The following is a 22,899-nucleotide window of genomic DNA, read 5'->3' on the forward strand; positions in this document are numbered from 1 at the left end:
ACATACGGGATTAGATTGGATAAACAAATAATAATATTAAATAAATAAATTGAGTAAAATGACCGCAAATTTAAATTTTATAAATATCCAAATTTATATTTTATTATTTATAAATTCCTAAATATATTTAAAATTTTAGTAATAAGTTTGAAAGATTATAATTCAGTATAATAATTATTACTAAAATTATATGTGTCATTTTTTTTAAGTTAAGGATTCAATATATTTATACCATTTATTTAAAATAAAATAATTTTTTTATCAAAAAATTTAATTCAATATGAATTTATAATTAAAATATTCGATCAAATTAATCCAAAATCCAAATCTGCTTAATTCGATAAGTTAAATAATCGAATATAATTTTTAAAATATTAAATTTGAATTATATTAGATTTGTTATATTGGATTCGAATCTCATCCAATTATAATGTGTTCAACCTCTTTATACACCCTAAGATACCCTTAGCATGCTCAAGGATCAGATTCACTGCATCATGTTACTAATTTTCATTCCCTTCTAAACGTCAATCATGTTACAAGTCAATTAAAACTAGTTTCTGTCCAAAAGAATGTAGAAAACAAAACTAGTTTTAACATAGGTCATTTGATCTTGCTGCCTCCTAAGGTGTTGCCGAAAATGTAAAAGTATACTTGTATTTCCAAGCTAAATATTAATTTCCCTATATAAGCTAGAATAGAACAAGACCATAGGTACTTTATCAATTAGTAATAAAAGATAATAGGCATTATTTATGAATAGAAACCAATCCTGTCATACAAATTAACTTGGGGGCAATCCTGTGATACAAATTAACTTGGGGGGTTAAAATGCATCTCTGTACTTTCCATTCTGTCAGTTCCGATGAGTGATATCCTGTCGTCGTAGACATCAATGTATCCAAATGCATTGGTACCAGGAGGACATTCCAAAGAAGCTTCAAAAACTCTCTGGTGTATCCCATGAGAATCAATGGAGTATCCACCTTTATGATCATGCCCTGCAAGACAGGCCTTAACGCAATTGTATCTGTGTATCAAATTCATTACTTCATCATAATTCCACAACAGTGTTGCTTTACTTGCCGCACCAGGATCTAGAGGCAAATGGCAACAGACAATCACCTTCTGATTCAATATTGTCGCATCCAGGAGAACACCATCTAACCATTCTATCTGTTCCTTTCCAAGACCCCCATTAAACATCACAAACCTTCTTTCAGGCCCCTCCAAATTATCTGGATTGTTCTTATCTTCATTTGGATTCATCTCCCGAAGGATTTTCTCGGCCTCCAATGTTTTGGGATGATCTTGTGGCCAACCAATGGCACTGATGTCATAGGCATCCAGAACCACAAATCTATATTCAGGCACCGGTGAAAAATCATAGTATGCACGGCCATCAAGACTTTGGATCTTCAATAATGGAAGCAACTTGCTGCGAGGGAGGTTGTATAGGCAGTGATTTCCAATCATATGATACACAGGCCCCCCCTTGAACTTCTCAAATTCGTCCACAACTTTCTGTACAGTACCAAGAGATTGATCTTTGGGACAAAACCCATCAACAATATCTCCAAAATTAATCACAAACATATGCTTCTGATGAGTATTCCATTCTTTAACTGCTCTCTGCAAAACAAGAATACTGTGCCTATAATACCGTGGAACACCATGGAATGAGCGACCATCAGAAATATCCGCATATTGAACATCAGAAATCAATCCGAAAGAAAAACGTGGTTGCATAGTAGCTTGTCCGTTGGAAGAAACCATAGCGTCTCTCTCTAAATGCCCCTATCACACAGTAAATACTATAAAGTCAACAAGGCACTACTTTCCCAGAGCAGTATGATCTAAAATTACACAAACAGGAACCAGTCATCAAGTTGTCACCTCAGCAACTATTCAGAGAATCAGAAGGTAAAGAATACAAACCACAAACAAAAAAAGGCTAAATGTTGAGTTGCTAACTTAGCCTGTGTTCAAATTATCTGCTCCTAAGATTTTCTTATGAAAAGTAGTTCCAACCCCATCTAACTTTCATGTGGTGAAGTTCATCAAACCAAGATTAGAAAATGCAGTTTCCATTCCTCATCTTACATAAACATAAGTAGTATATAAAACCTGTATTTATTATAAATTAAAACATTTAAGATGAATTTCCTGTTTCACCCGTGAGGACAAAATAACTAACAAACACATTAAAGACAAAGGCAGTTAGTGAATGAGAAAATAGCCTCACTCCTGCTCTAAGTGTTTCTGATTAGATAAACCTGCTTAGAAGCACTTGTTAATCGTAATAGAAGAAAATAAAAAGAAAAAAAATTCTTCATATATATAAATTAATTCATAAAAGCTTTTTCACTAATCTTTTCTAAAAAGATTATTTTTTAACTAAGGCACAAGTTAACATAGCTTATAGAAAATAATATTTTATTTTTTCTTATTTACCTTTTTTCTATAAGTGTTTCAAATGAAAATGTCTATTCACATACAGTAAAATGATAACTGGAGAATGGTGAACTTTGAGAGGGAGAACAAGACGTGTAGAATGTTCAAAATGAGTCATGTCATGATGAATTATATTTAGTGCAACCATAGAATAGATTCATAGCACTAAATAGCTCCAACAGCAACGGCAAATCGAAATCATTCTCTACACCAGAATATGACAGCCACGATATATATAATACATACCAACAATCTATTAAGAAAAAACAACCTGTAGAATCTACCATCACTAGGCACAATCGCATATGAATTATTTGCAGCCGTGACTCATGAAGCATATTAGAAAAATTAGTAGATCTTAAGCTCTCTCAATTAGCCAAGAACAAGAACACAAGCTGATGGACAAACTCGAATTAAAAGGATCACTAGAACAATTAATTAGAACCTCACTTAACCGCATCAGAAATTAAGTTTTCCTAAACGCCCAAATTGGTTGGAACATTGATAAATGAGTTTGGCGAACACTAATACAGAAAGAAAGAATTAGTCTGGGTTTAGAGCAGCATACAGAGATACTGAAATCGAGGGACACACCTGAGTCAAGTAATTTGAAAATGCAAATATTTTGTTGAAAACAGAGCCGCAGCAATGGCGTGAAGATTAGGAAGAAGTTACTCAACCACCGTCGTAGACCTTCAAACATTTTAAAACAATCTTCGGTGTCGGATCCGTCAACGAGTAAATATTATTTGATATGGGTTTGCTTGAATTTATTTAATGTAATCTCATTTTTCATTATTTTGTTACACATAAATACTCATTTTTTTTCAACATTTTCTTTAACTCTCACTTAAAAACAATTTATATAAATATATAAAGAATTTTTTTTTTTACTTTTTAAATAACACTTTTTTTATATTTAACTTTTTTCACTTAATCTATTTTTAAATTTTACATTTTTAAACTAAATAAGTAAAAATCATTTACAACATCAATAAATACTATTTATAATTAAATTTTAAAAATTATTTATATTTACTTTTATAATTATAATTTTAAAAACTATTTATAGTTATATTTATTTTTATAATTATAATTATCCTTGTGTAGATATTCAGTAATGTGTTTCCAATGAAGCAAGAGGTCGTAAAGGAGATTCGAGAGCAATGGATTGCATTTCTTTTAAATGTTTATAGATGATGTTAGGTAAGTATTAGATGTATTCAATATACATTGAGGTTACGAACTATTGTTTGATGTGTAAATAGTAAAAACAATATTCATTATTTTTTTCTTTACATATATATATATATATATATATATATATATATATATATATATATATATATATATATATATATATATATATATATACCTAAATTGTATTCTGGGATCAAATTTTATGCAATATGTGGATGGTATCACATATAGATTTAGTATTGAAAAAAAAAAGTCACTTTCTATACTAGTTAATGCTAGGACTAGTATACAAAGGGACGTTTTATAATGGTTATAACTCTAACTGGTATAAAAAGTTAGACTTTTTATACCGGTTGCGGCTTTAACATATATAAAATGCCTAACATTTTATATTGGTTAGAGCTATAACTGAAATAAAAGTTCATACTTTTATATTGGTTAGGGCTCCAACTAGTATAAAATGTTTGGATCATATACAAATTTATCCCTCTCCTAGCGAACTTTCTGATGGAGGACCATCTGGAGCACATATTGGACCACTCACAAGAGCCATGGTCAAGAGGATGGAAAAGGAAGATAAAGCTTCAAGGAGTCTACTTTTGTGGAGGATCAACTATCAACGTCTTCTTTTCTCTTAAACACTTTGTAAATATGTAATATAGTTTCATTTTAGGCCTTGTATTTGGACAATAACCTTGTTTAGTTTTGGTTAAAAGGTTTTGGTGCACTCAAAAGAAGATTAGTGCATCATTGGGGCCTTAAAGGTGGATTAACACTTAAGTGGGCTTATTTGGGCTTTGAAGAAAACATGGAGAAGGAGCCTTAACCGGTCAACATCAAGGGAGGCTCCCATTCAATGCATTTGACCTGTTAGTTACAAGGGAAAGGCTCTCATTCTTTCCCCCTTGCCAAAGGGAAGCTTCTAGGCTCTTTCGGATTCAATGTACTCTAGCTTCACCTATAAAAGGAGAGACACCCTTTGTAAAGAACTTAGAACTTGATTAAATGTAGAGAAACTTTGCCAAATTTGCAAGCCTCTCTTCTTGGTTCTCATTGGAGTTGTCTTCTATTTTATACTTCTTCTTCCTTTTCCTTCAAGGTTGGCCCAACCATCTTTAAGGAACTTCATCAAAACTGCAACCTTTAAGCACTCTTAATCTCGTTTACAATACTTCTATAATGCCATTTCATTTCCATTTAGCTTCATCAACAAGGTTGAAGGAGCATCTCCATCACTTTATATTTCGGTTTCATAACCGATATAAAAAGTAGACTTCTTATATCAATTTTGGAACCGATATAAAAATTCGAATACTTTATGTTTCTGTTGCCTTTATACTGATTCAAAAACCAGTATAAAAGTTATTTTCTGGCATAGTGGCAGTTCTAAAAATTTGCAAAATACAAGCGCTAGTACAAAAATCACGTATAACATTGAATATTTTGGGCTTTTGACAGCGAATTCGCGAACAACGTCATATCAGGAGACGTTAAATTTACGTCGAATTTAAAAAATTTGACGTTAAATTAACGTCGAATTTTGTTAATATACGACATTAACTTAACGTCGAATTTTGCCAATATTTGACGTTAATCAATTTTTTTTTGTTGTTTTAATTAACTGTGATCCATTTTTACAATTCTATGAGACCCGAAAAGTAAAAACCAAAAAAAAATTCAGTTTTTGGTATTTTATAAAGCATGAACTATGAACATGTAGTGTAGTATCAACAACAAACAATAATAACCAACAACAAACAAGTTCAATCAAACAACAACAAACAAGTTCAACTAAACAACAACAACAAACAAGTTCAACAAAAAAAAAATAACAAACAACTTCAACAAATAAGTTCTTCAAAGCAAAAACGAAAACGAAAACTAACCTTTAAAAGGTGGGTTCGTCGGAATAAAGTTTCGTCACAATGAGAGAGAAAACAGAATGTGTCTATGAAGGACAAGAGCACGAAAATAATCGGTTAAAACAAACAAAAATCATACATAAAGTAATTAATTAGCATGCATTTGTATCAAATGAAAGAAAGATTACATATGATACTCGTCAAACTTCGTTCGAGAAAAGTTTGAGAAGAGAAGAGGGTATCGCACGCTAAGATAAAGTGAATGAAATTTCAATCTCTCGCACAATTTTTTATTGAATTCACTAACCTTTTGATGTCGAATTTAAAAGTCATTCGACGTTTTATATCCTTTTATTATTTACAAAAATTCCACCGCTCATTTTTAACGTTTGTTATTCAGTGGTTCGACGTTCAACGCGTGACGTTATACGCTGTTTTTGTACTAGTGAAGGAAAAAAATGTAGCTCTCGAAGGCCTAACAAAGGAGAAAAGAGCATGGGATACAAGAGACACCTCATATAAGTTTGGCTTTGGTGGAGGATGTCAATACCTTGGTGTACAAAATTGTGAAGTTGAATGGCAAGATTGATAGTCTAAGAAGGGAGCACAATCTTGACAGAAAATCATTGTCAAGGGATAAAACAAGTTCTCTCATATGCTTCAAATACGATGACTATGGTCATGAAAATTCTCAATGTCATAATTGGATTGCAAGTCACATGAGTAATGAAGACCTCAATAACTATATTTTATACTTGAAAGAAGGAAAAAAGATGTGGCAAAGGATAGAGGTGTTGAAAAGAGAAAAATAAAAGCAAATAGCACAAAAAGAAACAATAAGAGAAAAAGAAGAATACTAGAAGAAAGATAGAGGAGAAAGAAAAGAGAGAGGAGAAAGAAGAAGACGATAAAGAAAAGAGAGAGAAGGAAGAAGAATGAAAGAAAGAGAGAGAGAAGAATGAAAAGAGTGAAGGAAGAAGGAGAAAGGAAGGAGAGATGAGGGAAAGAAAAGAAAGCGAAAAAGGAAGAAGAAAAGAGAAAGATTGAAAGAGGAATATACTAACTCAACTCGTTTTGTTTTGTTGCCTAGAGAGGATTTGTTTATAAAAGAGCAATGGTGTCAACAATGGAAAGAAGAAAGGAAGACCGAGAAAGAGGATGTAAGCTTGAAAATATATAAGTTTGAGTTAGTTTGTTTATTCATCCTCAACAAACTTATCGGCTAGGATGCAAGTTTGGAAATATATACACAAGAGTTAGTTTATCTATCCAATCCAAACAAACTTATGGGTAGTCAAAATCATGTTGGTTCTATCGAGGAGGAGGTTCCCTGTGGGTTACACAAACATCAATAACATCTGAGCCAACTATATAAGGGATCTGCTCTACTTTCTCATTTCTATCCAATGTGGGACTTAGACTCATACTTGTATTCCCAACAATCTCCCCCTCAAGGGTGAGTCCCTTCCACATAGGTACACTCCCCCTCCAACGGAAGCATTCCCAACCAACCACAACCATGAGTAGCCCTTCCAATCGTCGTACCTTAACGGAATTTGCTTACCTGAATACCCTAGGAAGACTTTCGGTATAAGGATCGTTATACTCGCCCGAGCTGGTCACTAAGACAAACCATCGGCTCTGATACCACTATTGAGTCTATCAAGGAGGAGGTTCCCTGTGAGTTACACAAACATCAATAACATCTAAGCCAAATATATAAGGGGTCGACACTACTCTTTACCCAAAACCTTAAGGTAATGGGTTAATGGGTCTTTCATCTTTATATACTGTTCTACTTTCTCATTTCTATCCAATGTGGGACTTAGACTCACACTTGAATTCCCAACAAATCATACTTATAGTTTGGGTGTTTGTTTGGACAATGTTCTTTTGCTTTTCTTTAGGCATAACATCATTACTAGGGATGGCAACGGGTCGGGTCGGGCACTGATAGTGCCTACTTGCAACCCGACCCAACAAAAAAAATCCACCTATTACTCAACCCGCTACCCGCACAAATATCCGCTTAAAAAATATCAGTAGATATTTTAAATCCCGTAAATACCCATGAATACCCGCGGATACCCACAAATATTTAAAAAAATATATTTTTATAAATTATTAAAATAAAATTTAATTAAAATTACAAAAAAAATATATAAAATATAATATAAATTAAAATTTAATTTTAATTAAATTTAACCGTATAAAATATAAATTAATGTTAATTTTAATTAAATTTAACTTAATAAAATATAAATTAAATTTTTATTTTTATTTTTTTGCGGGTAGCGGATATTCGCGGGTACGGATAATATAATACCCGCACTCGACCCGTTTATAAGCGGGTACTAAAATATTCGCTACCCGCAACCCGCAGATAGTAAATATCTGCAGGTATTAACTATCCGTCACGGGTTTTAACCACGGATATCCGCGGACGCAGATTTTTTTGTTATACCTAATCATTACTGATGTTTTTACAAGTGGGTATTTGACCCTAGAGGTAGACCTCGAACCCTTTGATAATAAGATATTTGCTTATCCAAATCTTATTTCAGTAAAAAAATTATTTTGGATTATTTTATATTTGCGTCTTTGATTTATGTGTGTGTTTATGCTTAAGATCTTCTTGAATTTATGGTCGAATTCTATCTAAGAAGTGGAGGATGACGATGCATTGATCAGGTCTAGGAAAATAACAACTTAAGAAAAGGACCTTCTACAAGAAGTCATCCACCTCATGGAATGATAAGGAGAAATAAAAGGAGGGAGCTACTTCTACCCACTACCAAACTTAAGGAGAAGGAATCTTCAAGTGGAATGAATTTGAGCACAAATTATCTACAAAAAATAATATATGATAGAGGACTATCCCATGATTCAATACATAGGAGAACGAATCTTCAAGTGATATGAATTTGAGGATAAATTCTCAATAAGAATGAGAGTATGATAGAGGACTATCACCTGATTCAATAAAAGAAGAACATGAAGAGCAACCTTTGCGATTTAAAGAACATTAAGACATGAAGATCATGGCTTAGAACACAATTATAGAATAGTTATAGGCAATTAAAATTATTGTAATTTTCTTTTAATTTAAAATAGTTTGTAACTGTCACTAGACGAAAGAACTCGCTAGGCGACAAGTCTATTTTTAAATTTTCATGTTATTTTTTAGTTTGATAGCTTTGGACTTTTTTTTAGGATTTCTTAATTTGTTTAAACATTTGTGACTATATATAAGAACACCTTAGATGGTCATTATATAAAAAATGATTTTTCGTTGAGCGATGATTTTCTTGGTTTTTGGATTAAAACTCTAGTTATTATCAAATATTGAATTTTTTTTGTAACAAATCTTCTTTGACTTATAATTGGCATTTTCAACTCTAGTTCTTATAAAAAATAAAAATAAAAAATGATTTTTCGTTGAGCGATGATTTTCTTGGTTTTTGGATTAAAACTCTAGTTATTATCAAATATTGAATTTTTTTTGTAACAAATCTTCTTTGACTTATAATTGGCATTTTCAACTCTAGTTCTTATAAAAAATAAAAATCTTTGAGACGAATGTTCGTTAGCTCATCAATATGCTAGAGTATGACATCTATATCTCTATCTTATTTTGCATTCTTCTCTACTTTATCATCACTCCATTATTTATCCTAGACAATGTGAAATTGTGAAACTTTCAATGATGAATTATTTTCAAGAATCCAATAGTTAAATACATAAAACCTAATTCATGAACTTGCAATTTATCTGTACCAATATTCAAACTTTAAATACAAACTTTCTCTTGGTAAGAATAGAATAAGACCACACGTACTCTATCAATTGTTAATAAAAGATAATAGGAATTTTTATAAATAAGATCACATCCTCTAACACAAATTAACTTCGGGGGCTAAAATGCATGTCTGTACTTTCCATTCTGTCAGTTCCGATTAGTGATATCCTGTCGTCGTAGACTTCAATGTATCCAAATGCACTCGTACCAGGAGGACATTCCAAAGCAGCCTCAAAAACTCTATGGTGTATCCCATGAGAATCAATGGAGTATCCACCTATATGATCATGCCCTGCGAGACAGGCCTTAACGCAATTGTATCTGTGTATCAAATTCATTACTTCATCATAATTCCACAACAGTGTATCCAAATTTGCCGCACCAGTATCCAGAGGCAAATGGCAACAGACAATCACCTTCTGATTCAATATTGTCGCATCCAGGAGAACTCCATCCAACCATTCCATCTGTTCCTTTCCAAGACCCCCATTAAACATGAGAAACCTTCTTTCAGGCCCCTCCAAATTATCTGGACTGTTCATATTTTCATTTGGATTCTTCTCCCGAAGGATTTTCATGGCCTCCAATGTTTTGGGATGATCTTGTGGCCAACCAATGGCACTGATGTCATAGGCATCCAGAACTACAAATCTATATTCAGGCACCGGTGAAAAATCATAGTATGCACGGCCATCAAGACTTTGGATCTTCAATAACGGAAGCAACTGGCTGCGAGGGAGATTGTATAGGCAGTGATTTCCAATCATATGATACACAGGTCCCCCCTTGAACTTCTCAAATTCGTCCACAACTTTCTGTACAGTACCAAGAGATTGATCTTTGGGACAAAACCCATCAACAATATCTCCAAAATTAATCACAAACATATGCTTCTGATGAGTATTCCATTCTTTAACTGCTCTCTGCAACACAAGAATACTGTGCCTATAATATCGTGGAACACCAAGGAATGAGCGACCATCAGGAATATCAGCATATTGGACATCAGAAATCAATCCAAAAGAAAAAAGTGGTTGCTTAGTAGTTAGACCACGAGAAGAAACCATGGCGTCTATCTCTACGTGCCCCTATCACACATTAAACATTTATAAAGTCAACAAAGCAGTACTTTCCAAGAGCAATCTGGTCTAAATTTACTCAAACTGGAACCAGTCATCAAATTGTCACCTCAGCAACTATTCAGATAATCAGAAGGTAAAGAATACAAACCGCAAACAAAAAAAAAGGCAAAATGTTAAGTTGCTAACTTAGCCTGTGTTCAAGTTATCTGTTCCTAAGATTTTCTTATGAAAAGTAGTTCCAACCCCATCTAACTTTCATGTGGTCAAGTTCATCAAACCAAGATTAGAAAATGCAGTTTCCATTCATCATCTAACATAAACATAAGTAGTATATTAAACCTGTATTTATTATAAATTAAAACATTTGAGATGAATTTCCTGTTTCACCCATGAGGACAAAATAACTAACAAACACAAAAGAAAACATAGGCGGTTAGTGAATGAGAAAACAACCTCACTCCTGCTCTAAGTGTTTCATCCTGTGTCCGAGTAACTTGGGCGTTCGGTTATGTCACCGAACACATTTTTCAATCCTCTTCTTTCTTTATTTTGTAGGTTTATAGGGAATTTTGATTGAAGGGTTAGATATCTAAGGTTTTTAATTAGATAAACCTGCTTAGAAGTACTGGTTAAACCTAATAGAAGAAAATGAAAAGAAAATGAAATAAATTTATTCATATGTATAAATTAATTCATAAAAGCTTTCTCGCTAATCTTCTCTAAAATGATTATCTAAAAAATTAATTCATAAAAACCGTGTGATTCATGAAGCATATCTGAAAAATTAGTAGATCTTAAACTCAATTCGCCAAGGACAAGAACACAAGCTGATGGACAAACTCAAATAAGAAAGATCACTAGAAGAATTAATTAGAACCTCACTTAACCGCATCAGAAATTAAATTTTCCTAAAAGCCCAAAATTTACTTAGAACTTGATAACTGCGTTGTTAGGCGAACACTCATAAAGAAATTGGTCTGGGTTCAGAGCAGCATACAGAGAATCGAACAGAGAAATCGAGATACGTACCTGAGTCAAGTAATTTGAAAATGCAAATATTTTGTTGAAAACAGAGGCGGAGCAATGGCGTGAAGGTTAGGAAGAAGTTACTCAACCTCCATTGTCCAAATATTATTTTATGTGGGTGTGCTTGAATTTATTTAACATAATCTCATTTTTCACTATTTTTTTATATATAAATACACAGTTTTTTTCAATAGTTTCTTATAATGGTTACTTAAGAGAAAATATATATATATATATATATATATATATATATATATATATATATATATATATATATATATAAATAAAATGATATAAAGAAAATTATTTTTTGGTTTTTATTCTATTTAATTTGACTTTTTAAATAACACCTTTTTTATATTTAATCATTTTTTAAAATTTTATATTTTTTAATTAAACAAATAAAAATCATTACAAAATGAATAAAAGTTATTTATAATTAAATTTTACAAATTATTTATATTTATTTTTCTAATTATAATTTTATTAATTTTTGTTATCATATAGAAATGAATATAAATATACTTAGGGTACGTTTTTACTAATATCTATACTTCTATATTATTTTTTAAAAATATTCTTTTAAATTAAAATAACTTATCAATTTAACTTGAATTTTTTAATTTAATATTTTTTTCAATTAAAATAATTATCTATAATCAAATTTGATAAATTATTTATATTTATTTTTATAATTATAATAATAATTTTATTTTTTTATTCTAAAAATAAAGTAAAAACATGAACGGACTATGTGTTTTAGTTGGTGTATATATAGAAAGAATAACTTAATTAAAAAATTATGAATATATATATATATATATATATATATATATATATATATATATATATAATATGTGTGTGTGTTTAAATTTTCATTCTTTTTTTCTTTACTTTTGTTTAATTTATTTTTCAACATATAAATATATACTCTTGAGCTGTTTTCAACATTTTGATTATAGTTTATATAGATTTTAATAAAAAAAATTATGAAATTAAAGTTACATAAATATATAGTTTCTATGTTCAATATTTAAAAATGAAATGAATTTGAATGGATTTTTTAAGACATATTATTTAGATTTTACAATTTTTAGGTATAATATTTTAAATTCAAATAAAAATTAGTTATTTTTCAAACAATTTTAAAACACCGTAAAATTAAAATTAAATATTAACGCATTTCTTTCTTTTTTTTTTTATTTCTATCAAATCAAACACAGCAACATTTACATAGTTACTTTTTATTTTAATTTATCTGATAGCTTATTTGTATTTCTTTTATTTTCTTTTTTAAATATGTACTTTTTATTATAATTTTTATATTAAAGTATCGTTAAAAATAAAATAAAAAATTAATTTATATATATAATTATTATTATTATTATTGTAATATATCATTTCAAATAATATAAATATATAAATACGAACTATCACATAATTAATAAGATAAAACAATTAAACTTAAAGGAAATATAAAATATTCATTCAGTTATCCAACATAACTATAAGACTATTATATATTTACAATATCCAAAAGAAAAAGAACTAGATATTTATATAAGGTTTTTTCAAACGACAACTATACAAAAGGTCTACACTATAAAATTATATATTTACAACATCACCTCCAAAGCCTCTACATCATCACCCTCTACTCAAATCTACAAGATGATCATAGTAAAATAATCAAACATTCACAAAGCAACCAACAAGGAAACATACAAAAGGATAAGCTAATGAAACTAGAATCAAACGTGGAATAATAAGACTTCATCATACATCGTATTTCATATAAATTAATTCAATCATCCTAAACATTATATGGACGACAAGATCATCCGTATAGATGTATTGATGTCAGACTATGATAAGTTTTGCACTTGTAGTGGTGGAACAGCTGCCCCCCTCTCCCCTCCCAAGCTACCACACAAGGTTAATTTGTCGACCACCTATGGACAAAGAACACCATACCACAAACTAGGATCTTATGTTACTCCTCACCACATACTCCCTTTCTCATTTTGAGATTGAACGATTATTAGAGCGTCAAGATAACTTTTAATATTGAGTCTCTACATCAATACATTACTTTGAACAACCACTTAGAATTTCTCCTTATAAATCATTATTCCATATCACACATTGATCCATACTTTAACATCATTCATAATCCCCATTATCTTTCATAAAACATACCAAACATGTCATACAGTATCATACAATCCCTAAAAGAAACCACAAAATCCATATAAGGATAAAAACCAAACTAGAAAGCTACACAAAGTGGCGCCGAGTGGCACTTTCCCTCTGTTGAGCATCATTCTTCTTACAATTCTAGCGCCTGAGTGCCACCCCCTGACAGTTAGGCGCCAGACCTCTTGCATTTCTGGCGCTCAGGTCTCGTTGACTACCGTTGAGCGCCACACCAAAACCCAAAATACTTATAATTTGACCTCGGTTATTCCCTACACATATTTAACTAATTCATATGACCTCCTAGGCACTATGAAACATCTAAAAACAAATTTCTAACTAAAAGTAGCTACCCCACACCAGCTTGACTACTCTAAACTACCTAATTTCACTTCTACTCCTTCTAATTCACTAATTTAACCATCCACTATAGCACATACCTACTCCTTTAAAAATTCACTACTCAAAACCACTTAAATGATCCAATAACTATGAAAATACACCCTCGATAACTAACCACTGAATTCTACACTAGATTTCCCTTATCTCAAAGTTCCTACATGTCCTAAATGACACTTGACTCAACCCAGAAACTCAGTTCCATTCATTCAACCTGTACTTTAAAGTTTCACCTATTCACACCCCATTTTAGACCCAAAATGAGTTATAACCCAACTTACTTTTTACTTCTCTACACTACACCAGTTTCACATCATAAGTTTTATATCAGCAACATTTGACAAGACAATTCCAAACCACAATAAAATCATACCCAACATCAAGCATCACACAATGAATTACACTTATTAAAGACAATTTAACACTAGCACAATTAATGCAATTTCACTAAATCAACATAACATTTTAGCAACTACCAATCATACTTGTAAATTTCATATTTTATAAATAAACACTAGCTTCCTTTACCTTAAAGAGAATGCGACTAAGCTCTACACGACATACTACCCTTGCTTAGAGCTCAAGGAACTCTACAAACTCCCACAAAACATAGAATTGTGATCAAAGAGAGTCCTTAAAACCTTTGATCAACAAGGAACTAGAAAAGAAAGCCAAACATGTGAAGGAAGAAACCTTATGCATGATCTCAAACTAAGAACGGAAGGAAAAAGGAGCTGAAACTTACTTGCTCTAAAATAGAAATTGATGGTAGATGTTGGAGACTACATTGCGGTGATCTCCTAAGCACTTCCTGATTGTCAAACAGATGATCGAGAAGTAAGACATTGTAGAGAGAAGGGAGAGGGAACTCAGAGAAAGAGATCTAGAGAGATCGTTAGTATTTTAGATAATGAGCAAGTTTGTGAAATTTTATTTATATTATTGAATTATTTTAAAATTATACTCGATCTCATTATTTTAAAACATCTATCAACTCTAATATTCTATTTTATAAGTTCTTACGATTATTATTATTATTATTATTATTATTATTTGTTTGATTTACTAAAGTACCCAAATAATCACATACACTTTTAATTTTCGATAGAATATTAAATCTTTTTCTTTAATTTCTCCATAAAAAAATTAATTTCTCTAAATATTTTATAATGCATTTATAGAAACTAAAAATAAAATATACAAGTTTTGATGTAATTGTCTTTTAAGAAATACTTTCAAAACTTTGTTTTTTATCTAATTGGTTTTTAGTTATAAGTTTAAAGGGTTTTAAAAAAATACAATTGTTTTAATTTTTAAAATTTTCATTAAGTAACTTTAACCTTTTTAAATAATACGTTTTAGGAGAGTAATTTATTTTTAAAAAAATTGAAATGTTTTATGAGAATATATGTCGATTGGGTAAGGATGTTTAAGAAAACTTGAAATTCTAGAATTTCATTAGAGTGATTGGATTACTTTGAAATAACTTTAATTACAATGTTTGGAAGTCCCACATAGAGATAAGACAATTCCATAATATATAAGTAGATATAAATCTCACCTTACAACTAGTTTTGTGGGATTTAATTAGGCTTCAAGCCCACTTTTTAACATGGTATCAAAGTCAGGTTAAGGTTCTTTGGAAAAAATTTTGTCACAATGTCACTCTTTCTTCTCTTTTAGGATTCGTGCTTTGATAATCTTGGATTTTTAGGGTTTCTCTCTCCTGTTCATCTATGGCTTCTTCTGTTGTTGTCTATTTTGTCACTAGTGTTCCTGATCCGTCCATATATACTTTTTCTTCAGTGACAAATATTGTTTTTGTTAGTTTATTTATAGTCATGATGACTCTTCAACAATGGCATATTTATCAACTAGATGTCAACAATGAGTTTCTCAACCGCGATTTGCAAGAAGAGATTTATATGGAGCAACCTCTAGAATTTGTTGCTCAAAGGAAGTCTTTTAGGTTGGTATGTCTTCTTCTATGTCGTCTTCACAAATCATTAACAATTTGATATCACTCGAGTGTAGAAGCATATGTTTTCACTATGTCTTTATGGGACAACGAATTTATTATATTTGTAACAAGTTTGGTACATACTGTATGTACGAACTTGAAGATGAGTGCTAGATATATTAGATTATTAGATTATTAGATTAGATATCTTAGATAAATATCTTATCTTTATCTTTTATCTTTAGTTAGTTTGTTATTATTTCTTATTTGTATTTTTGGCTTAGCCCATATTTCTTCTATTATAAATATATATGAATATACAACACAAGGGAGATTAATCTCATACATAATTTTTACTATGATGAACATGGTATCAGAGTCATGAGTTAGATGGACATATCATTCCACCCACTATTGGATGGCCATGAGACCACTCATTAATGTATAGTCTCATGCACGAGATATATATTCTTTGGCGTGAGAGAGGTGTATTGGAAGTACCGCATCGACTATAGATAAGGCAATATCATAGTATATAAGAGTGTATAAACCTCACATTATAAACCCGTTTTGTAAAATTAACTTAGTAAAATATCTTAAGATACCACGAATAATGAGAAATACTGTTAAAATAGGAGAACAGAAATAAAGCTCACTTTCACATATTTCACAAAGTAAACAATTTTACAATTGGCACACACCCATTATTTTTCACGAGTATCGAAATTTGACTCTATAAGCTCAATGTCCCTTTCTTTCTCTTTTTCGTTTCTTGTGTGTTTCGGTGTACATTTGTCCGGTGTGTCTTTATTGCTTCTGGCTGTCTGGGATGCTGTCTGGGACGCTTGCTCTTCTCCAATTGTTGTTGTTCATACTCGTCAAAGGAGGGGGAGGTACCTGCAAAGATCAAGTCAGATGTCAGTTATGGAGCTTCAGCTCTCAAGAGAGTAATTGGATATTACTCTGAAATAATATTTAGGGTCTCTAGAGCATAAAGAGAACGTACCTGGACTTTGACCCTGTCATTGTATTTATAAGCCAAAATAAAAATAACCACCTTACCTAAAAATGTGGTTAAGTAACCAACCGTTTAAAATATCTAAGATATTTTATATAATAAATATCTAAAATATCTTACTACATAACATGCCCCCCAAGTCCGAGTTAACCGTTCTGTTTTATGGACGTGGTAACGATAGGACTTATGGGTTTGAGGGAGGTTGTATTCGCTGTGTTGGGGAGCGTGTTTCTGGTTGTCGTTCATGTGTGATTTGAACGTTTTAAATCAAGGATGAACGAGTAGTGGAGTTTGAGGGATCACGAAGACGTGGAGATTAATGGCAAAAAGCTAGAATGAGTGAGGCCGAACGTGAGGATATGTATGGCCGAGCGGTAGAAACCGAAGGGAGGCCGGACGACTGTTTGAACGTTCGTATTCATTGACAAAGGGCGAGGCCGAGCGGTCGACTTATTGAGCGCTCGTACAAATTGAATGTCGAGCGCTCGAATCCAATGGGCGAGGCCGAACGGCCGATTGTTTGAACGCTCGTCTACATTGATTGTCGAGCGATCGAATCCAGAGGGCAAGGTCGAACGGTTGACTGTGTGAATGCTCAAACATATGGGTTGTCGAGCGGTTGAAACCAACTGACGAACGCTTTTGAGGCCGAACGGCCGACACTGAACGTTCGTTGACGCTAGTGGTCGAGCAGTGAAACCAAATGACGAACGGTTTGAGGCCGAACGGCCGACACTGAACGTTCGTTGACACTGGTGGTCGAGCAAGGGTATATCGGGTGTTCAAGGGAGAACAATTACCCGTGGGAGGGTATCCCGAATGTACTGGGTGTTCTTGGGCGAACAGTTACCCGTGGGAGTGTATCCCGAATGTACTGGGTGTTCTTGGGCGAACAGTTACCCGTGGGAGTGTATCCCGAATGTACTGGGTGTTCTTGGGCGAACAGTGACCCATGGGAGTGTATCCCGTAGAACGCTCATGGACATGGTTTGTCGAGCGTTTGATGTTCTGGGTGTTCTTGGGCGAACAACTACCAGAGGGAGTGTATCCCGTAGAACGCTCGGTTTTCTGTTGGCCGTCTACTGTGACCTGCATAAGATATACAATATATAAAAATATAGAGTGTTTTAAACCTGGCGGTCGAATGTCAATAGGATCGCATGGTAGAGCGGTCGTTTCGATAAGTGGTCGAGCCGTAGAGATCGAGTTGTCGAACATCAGGGAGGCTGAGTGTTGGACGCTTTAGGCCGAGCGTTCGTGAAAATGAATGCTGGAATGCTTGAGACGCAAATCGCCGAACGACTGAGGCGAAAGGGTGGAGGCCAGGCGGCCGACCATAATTGAGACCTATAGTTGAACAACTGAGATAAGCGGACGAACGGCCCAAGGCTTGAGTGCTGGTGTAGATGTATGGTTGAACAGTAGAGGCCGAATGTGAGGTCGGGTTGTTGAAAACCAAAGGGATGCCGAACGGGCGACTGTTTGGACGCTCGTTCACATACTGATTGTCGAGCGTTCGAATCCAAAAGACGAGGAAGAACGGATGACTGTTTGGACGCTCGTTCACATTCTGATTGTCGAGCGTTCGAATGCAAAGGGCGAGGACGAACGCGCGACTGTTTGGACGCTCGTTCGCATGCTGATTGTCGAGCGTTCGAATCCAAAGGGCGAGGCCGAACAGGAGAATGGCCGAACGATTGAGTGTTGAGATCGTGCATGATCGAACGCTAGAGGCCGAATGTCCAGGAGATGGAATGGTGGCCGAATGATCAGTGACTGAGTGTTGGGCCCTTGAGGCCGAACGTCGATGATGAGTGAAGTGACGAACGCTATAGGCCGAACGTCCGTGAGGTTGAACGTCCGAACTATTGAGGTCTAGAGAACGAACGTTATTGACGCCGGATGGCTGATCGTCAGCTGGGTCGGACGACAGTGGCGCTCGGATGTTAGGACGCCCGTACGCAGGCACTGTCGAGCGTTCGAATCCGAAGCGTGAGGCCGAACGGCTGACTGTTTGACATCGATGTTTAGCGAAGCGATGAACGCTCTAAGCCGACCGTCCGTGAGATTTAATGGGCGAACGATTGGCCCCAAGAGAACGAACGTCGTTGGCGTCGAGTGGCCGAATCCAAATGGAGTGTCGAGCGGTTGAACGTGAGGACGGTTTGGACGCTCGACACATAGGTTGAACGCGTGGACGGTTTGAACGCTCATGGACATGGTTTGTCGAGCGGTTTTTGAACGCTCGTTGATATGGATTTTCGAGCGGTGTTCGTCGTCAGTGGCGCTCGAACGCTGACATGCTCGTGTTGAAGTATGGTCGAGCGGTAGAGACCAAGACGCCGAACGTCATTGAGGACCAATGTGCGAGCATCAGATGTAGTCGAATGAGCGAACGCTTGCGGATTCGATTGGACGAACGTTACTGAGGCGGGTGGCTGAATGGTCGAGGCCAAGGATTGTCGAACATTGGGGATCCAGTGGACGAACGTAATGGAGAAGGGTGGCCGAAGATGAGTGAGGCGGAATGGTTGATCGCCAGGGATGAACGTTGAGGCCACTCATTCTTGTCGTCGACCAAGGAGGACGACCTTGGTGGTGGCTCATTCTTGATGGTCGAGCTGGACATTGTCGAACGGCCATGAGGCAGGTTTTGTCGATCGGTCACGGTCGACATTCAGTTTTGTTGGTCGACCTTGATGTACGGCTCATTCATGGTGGTCGACCAGGAAATGGTCGAACGACAATGAGGAAGGTCCTGCTGATCGGTCATGGTCGACCTAGGCGGACGACCTTGGAGATTGTCGATCGTTGGAGGAAGTTTTTGTCGATCGGTTATGGTCGACTTAAATGGACGACCTTGGAAATTGTCGAACGACAATAAGGAAGGTGGCGCGCCTGTGATGGTCGACCTGGAAATTGTCGAACGACAATAAGGAAGGTGGCGCGCTTGTGATGGTCGACCTGGGAATTGTCGAACGACAATAAGGAAGGTCGTGTCGATCGGTCATGATCGACACTCGGTCTTGTCTGTCGACAAAGGTGGACGACCTTGATGGCGGCTTATTCTTGATGGTCGACCGGGAAATGGTCGAACGACAATGAAGAAGTCTATGTCGAGCGGTCATGATCGACACTCTGTCTTGTCGGTTGACCCAGGTGGACGGCCTTGATGGCGGCTTATTCTTGATGGTCGACCTTGAAGGGACGTTGAGTCCATGCATGTGTCGGACTTATTAAGGTGGACGACCGTGGAGAGTGTCGCGTCTTTGATGGTCGACCTTTAAATGGTCGAGCGGCAAGGAGATGGTTGACCTGGAAATGGTCGCTCGGTCACGGTCGACACTCGGTCTTGCTGTCGACCAGGGTGGACGACCTTGGAGTGCGCCGAATTGTCGAACATCAGTGTGGTCGAACGACCGAACACTGGAACGCTCGTGACCAAGGATGGTCGAGCGTCATTGAAGCCGAAAGGCGGAACGCTTGGCGAGGCTGATTGTTGGATGCTTGAAGCCGCACGTCCGTTATGTGAAATAGCCGAACATTGCGGAGGCATAACTTAACGAGGCGTGGATTGCGCGAGGGTTGCGGAACACGTGGAGAATGGGTTTGACCAGACACCGAAAGGGTTTACCCTGGGTGATAACCGCCTCACTGTAAAATTCGTTCTGCCCCAAAAAACCCTAGAATCAGCCATACTGCGGAACGGCCGATCCTGAGGCTGTTGTTGTCGACAGAAGCCGCGATCCAAGGTGATCGAAGAGAATGGAGTCCCTAGGCTTGGGATGAACTGGCGGCTTTGCGGTGGCACTTTGATGGCGATGCTTTGCGGTGGCACTTTGATGGCGATGGCCCTGGTGTGGTTGTCGCTTGAGCTGCACCTGATGGAGTTTGGAGATGACGGAGGTGGCGCCACCGCTGCGACACCGAAGAGGATAAGAGCGCGACAGTGGCTCTTGAACCACGACGGTGATGCGTGGTCAGGGCAGGGCCCGGTTTGGGGTTTTTCTGGTTAGCTGCTTTGGGAGAAAGACCTAGGTTTTTGGGTGTTGGATCTGATTACGCGTTTTGGGATATGAAAGGTGGCGCTAATGAAGGTGCCGGTGTGGGTTGTTGAGATACACCGTGGATAGGAGTTCCGTGGTCTCCACCACCGTCGTGGGATCAGCGTGATAGTGTTTGGGAGGTGATTTAGGAATTTAGGGTTTTTTGATTTGAGGATTGTGCAATCATGGAGACGATGAAGGTGACCTAATAATGGTGCTCCTGTGACAGCAGCGACTGGTGGCGCGGCGGAGGCTGATGGGTGGATCCGTTTTGGGGGTGTGACTTCGCTGATGTATACTGGCGTTAATGGCTCACGGGAGAAGAAAGAGAGAAACCCGCTGGAGGCGTCATTCGATCTGGTAATGACAGTGGCGTCACGGCTCGCGGAGGAGAATCTTGGTGGCGATGCAGCGATTCCATCTTGCTGGAGTAGCTTTATCCGGAGAGGTGATTCATTGAGGCTGAGTGCTCTTCTTGCGGCTTCTTTGGGTTGGCACTCGGCCCCACGGTGGGCGCCAAAATGTTTCGGTGTACATTTGTCCGGTGTGTCTTTATTGCTTCTGGCTGTCTGGGATGCTGTCTGGGACGCTTGCTCTTCTCCAATTGTTGTTGTTCATACTCGCCAAAGGAGGGGGAGGTACCTGCAAAGATACTCCGACGCTCAAGTCAGATGTCAGTTATGGAGCTTCAGCTCTCAAGAGAGTAATTGGATATTACTCTGAAATAATATTTAGGGTCTCTAGAGCATAAAGAGAACGTACCTGGACTTTGACCCTGTCATTGTATTTATAAGCCAAAATAAAAATAACCACCTTACCTAAAAATGTGGTTAAGTAACCAACCGTTTAAAATATCTAAGATATTTTATATAATAAATATCTAAAATATCTTACTACATAACATTGTGTATTTCGCTTTCTGCTCGTTTTCTACGTATTCTTCTTCACCTTGGTTTTTGTATGTATCCTCATCTCTGAATCTTTCCTATTTAATTATCTTCGTATTAATATCTTCATTTTGCTTTGCTTATTAAGGAAAGTTATGATATAATCTTTAGAGCTTTTTTTTCTTCCATTCTCGATTTACTCCTTTCCTTTTCTGAATTTTTTCTTTAATATGTATTTCTTCGATCTTTAATTCATATGATGGTTGCAACCTATAGGCATTCAATTAATATAATCATCATGATAATCTTCAACTTTTCTTCTTCTGTTATTAATTCTTTCTCCTTCCTTTTCTAAGTATCTTCTCAATGATTCCATTATTTTCTTCCATATTTGTATTTTTTTTCCGTTTTTTTTCTTCAAAATATTTGACAGTTTGTAATCTTTAAATAGTAGAACTTTATTATGATGAATATACATCTTCTCCATTCAACATTTTCTTAATATAAACTTCAAGATTTTTTTTTATATTATAATCTTCAATATGCTTTTGAGATGTTTTTTCATATAATATTCAAAATGATTCTTCATGAACTCTTTCTTTCTTTAGCATCAATGCATGTGCTCGTTGTACCACAGATAATTTATCTTGCACTTATACTTCATATTTAGCACTTCAAAGGAAAATTCCAAATGTAATCTTCATATCTTCTGTTTTCGAATTATATTTCTTAAAATACATTATATTTCTTCTTTCCAATGCTTTGTCATTGTAACTTTATATTTATTCATATAAATGAATATTTTCATAAAGCATTAGACTGATAAATGTGATTATTCATATAAGATATTCAACACTTTTAACAATTTTAAAAAACATATTATATCAATAGTCACGTATATCTTCATTTTCATATAGTGTTTCTTATCATCAAAACTAATAAGATCTTTCGTCATACTCTATAGTGTTTT

The 22,899-nt window shown here is 35.2% G+C and overlaps 2 protein-coding genes across 2 annotated transcripts; both read right to left on the reverse strand.

The window, feature by feature from the left end:
- Window positions 1–715: 715 nt before the first annotated feature.
- Window positions 716–3,186, reverse strand: LOC124824375 (manganese-dependent ADP-ribose/CDP-alcohol diphosphatase-like). The gene is made up of 2 exons (XM_047296804.2): window positions 3,049–3,186; window positions 716–1,797 (listed from the first exon to the last, which is right to left on the reverse strand). Exon 2 carries the CDS (start codon window positions 1,774–1,776, stop codon window positions 814–816), a length of 963 nt encoding a protein of 320 aa, XP_047152760.2. The 5' UTR covers window positions 1,777–1,797; window positions 3,049–3,186; the 3' UTR covers window positions 716–813.
- Window positions 3,187–9,248: 6,062 nt separating this feature from the next.
- On the reverse strand, window positions 9,249–11,557 carry LOC124824378 (manganese-dependent ADP-ribose/CDP-alcohol diphosphatase-like). Its single transcript, XM_047296807.2, has 2 exons — window positions 11,427–11,557; window positions 9,249–10,403 (listed from the first exon to the last, which is right to left on the reverse strand). Exon 2 carries the CDS (start codon window positions 10,380–10,382, stop codon window positions 9,420–9,422), a length of 963 nt encoding a protein of 320 aa, XP_047152763.1. The 5' UTR covers window positions 10,383–10,403; window positions 11,427–11,557; the 3' UTR covers window positions 9,249–9,419.
- Window positions 11,558–22,899: the final 11,342 nt, after the last annotated feature.

The sequence above is a fragment of the Vigna umbellata genome, chromosome 2 (assembly GCF_029865625.1).
Source record: "Vigna umbellata cultivar VRB3 chromosome 2, Vumbellata_1.0, whole genome shotgun sequence".
Taxonomy (NCBI): Eukaryota; Viridiplantae; Streptophyta; class Magnoliopsida; order Fabales; family Fabaceae; genus Vigna; species Vigna umbellata.

Coding starts and splice junctions, on each gene's coding strand:
- LOC124824375 (XM_047296804.2), bottom strand. CDS start 1,776: ATGGTTTCTTCCAACGGACAAGCTACTATGCAACCACGTTTTTCTTTC.
- LOC124824378 (XM_047296807.2), bottom strand. CDS start 10,382: ATGGTTTCTTCTCGTGGTCTAACTACTAAGCAACCACTTTTTTCTTTT.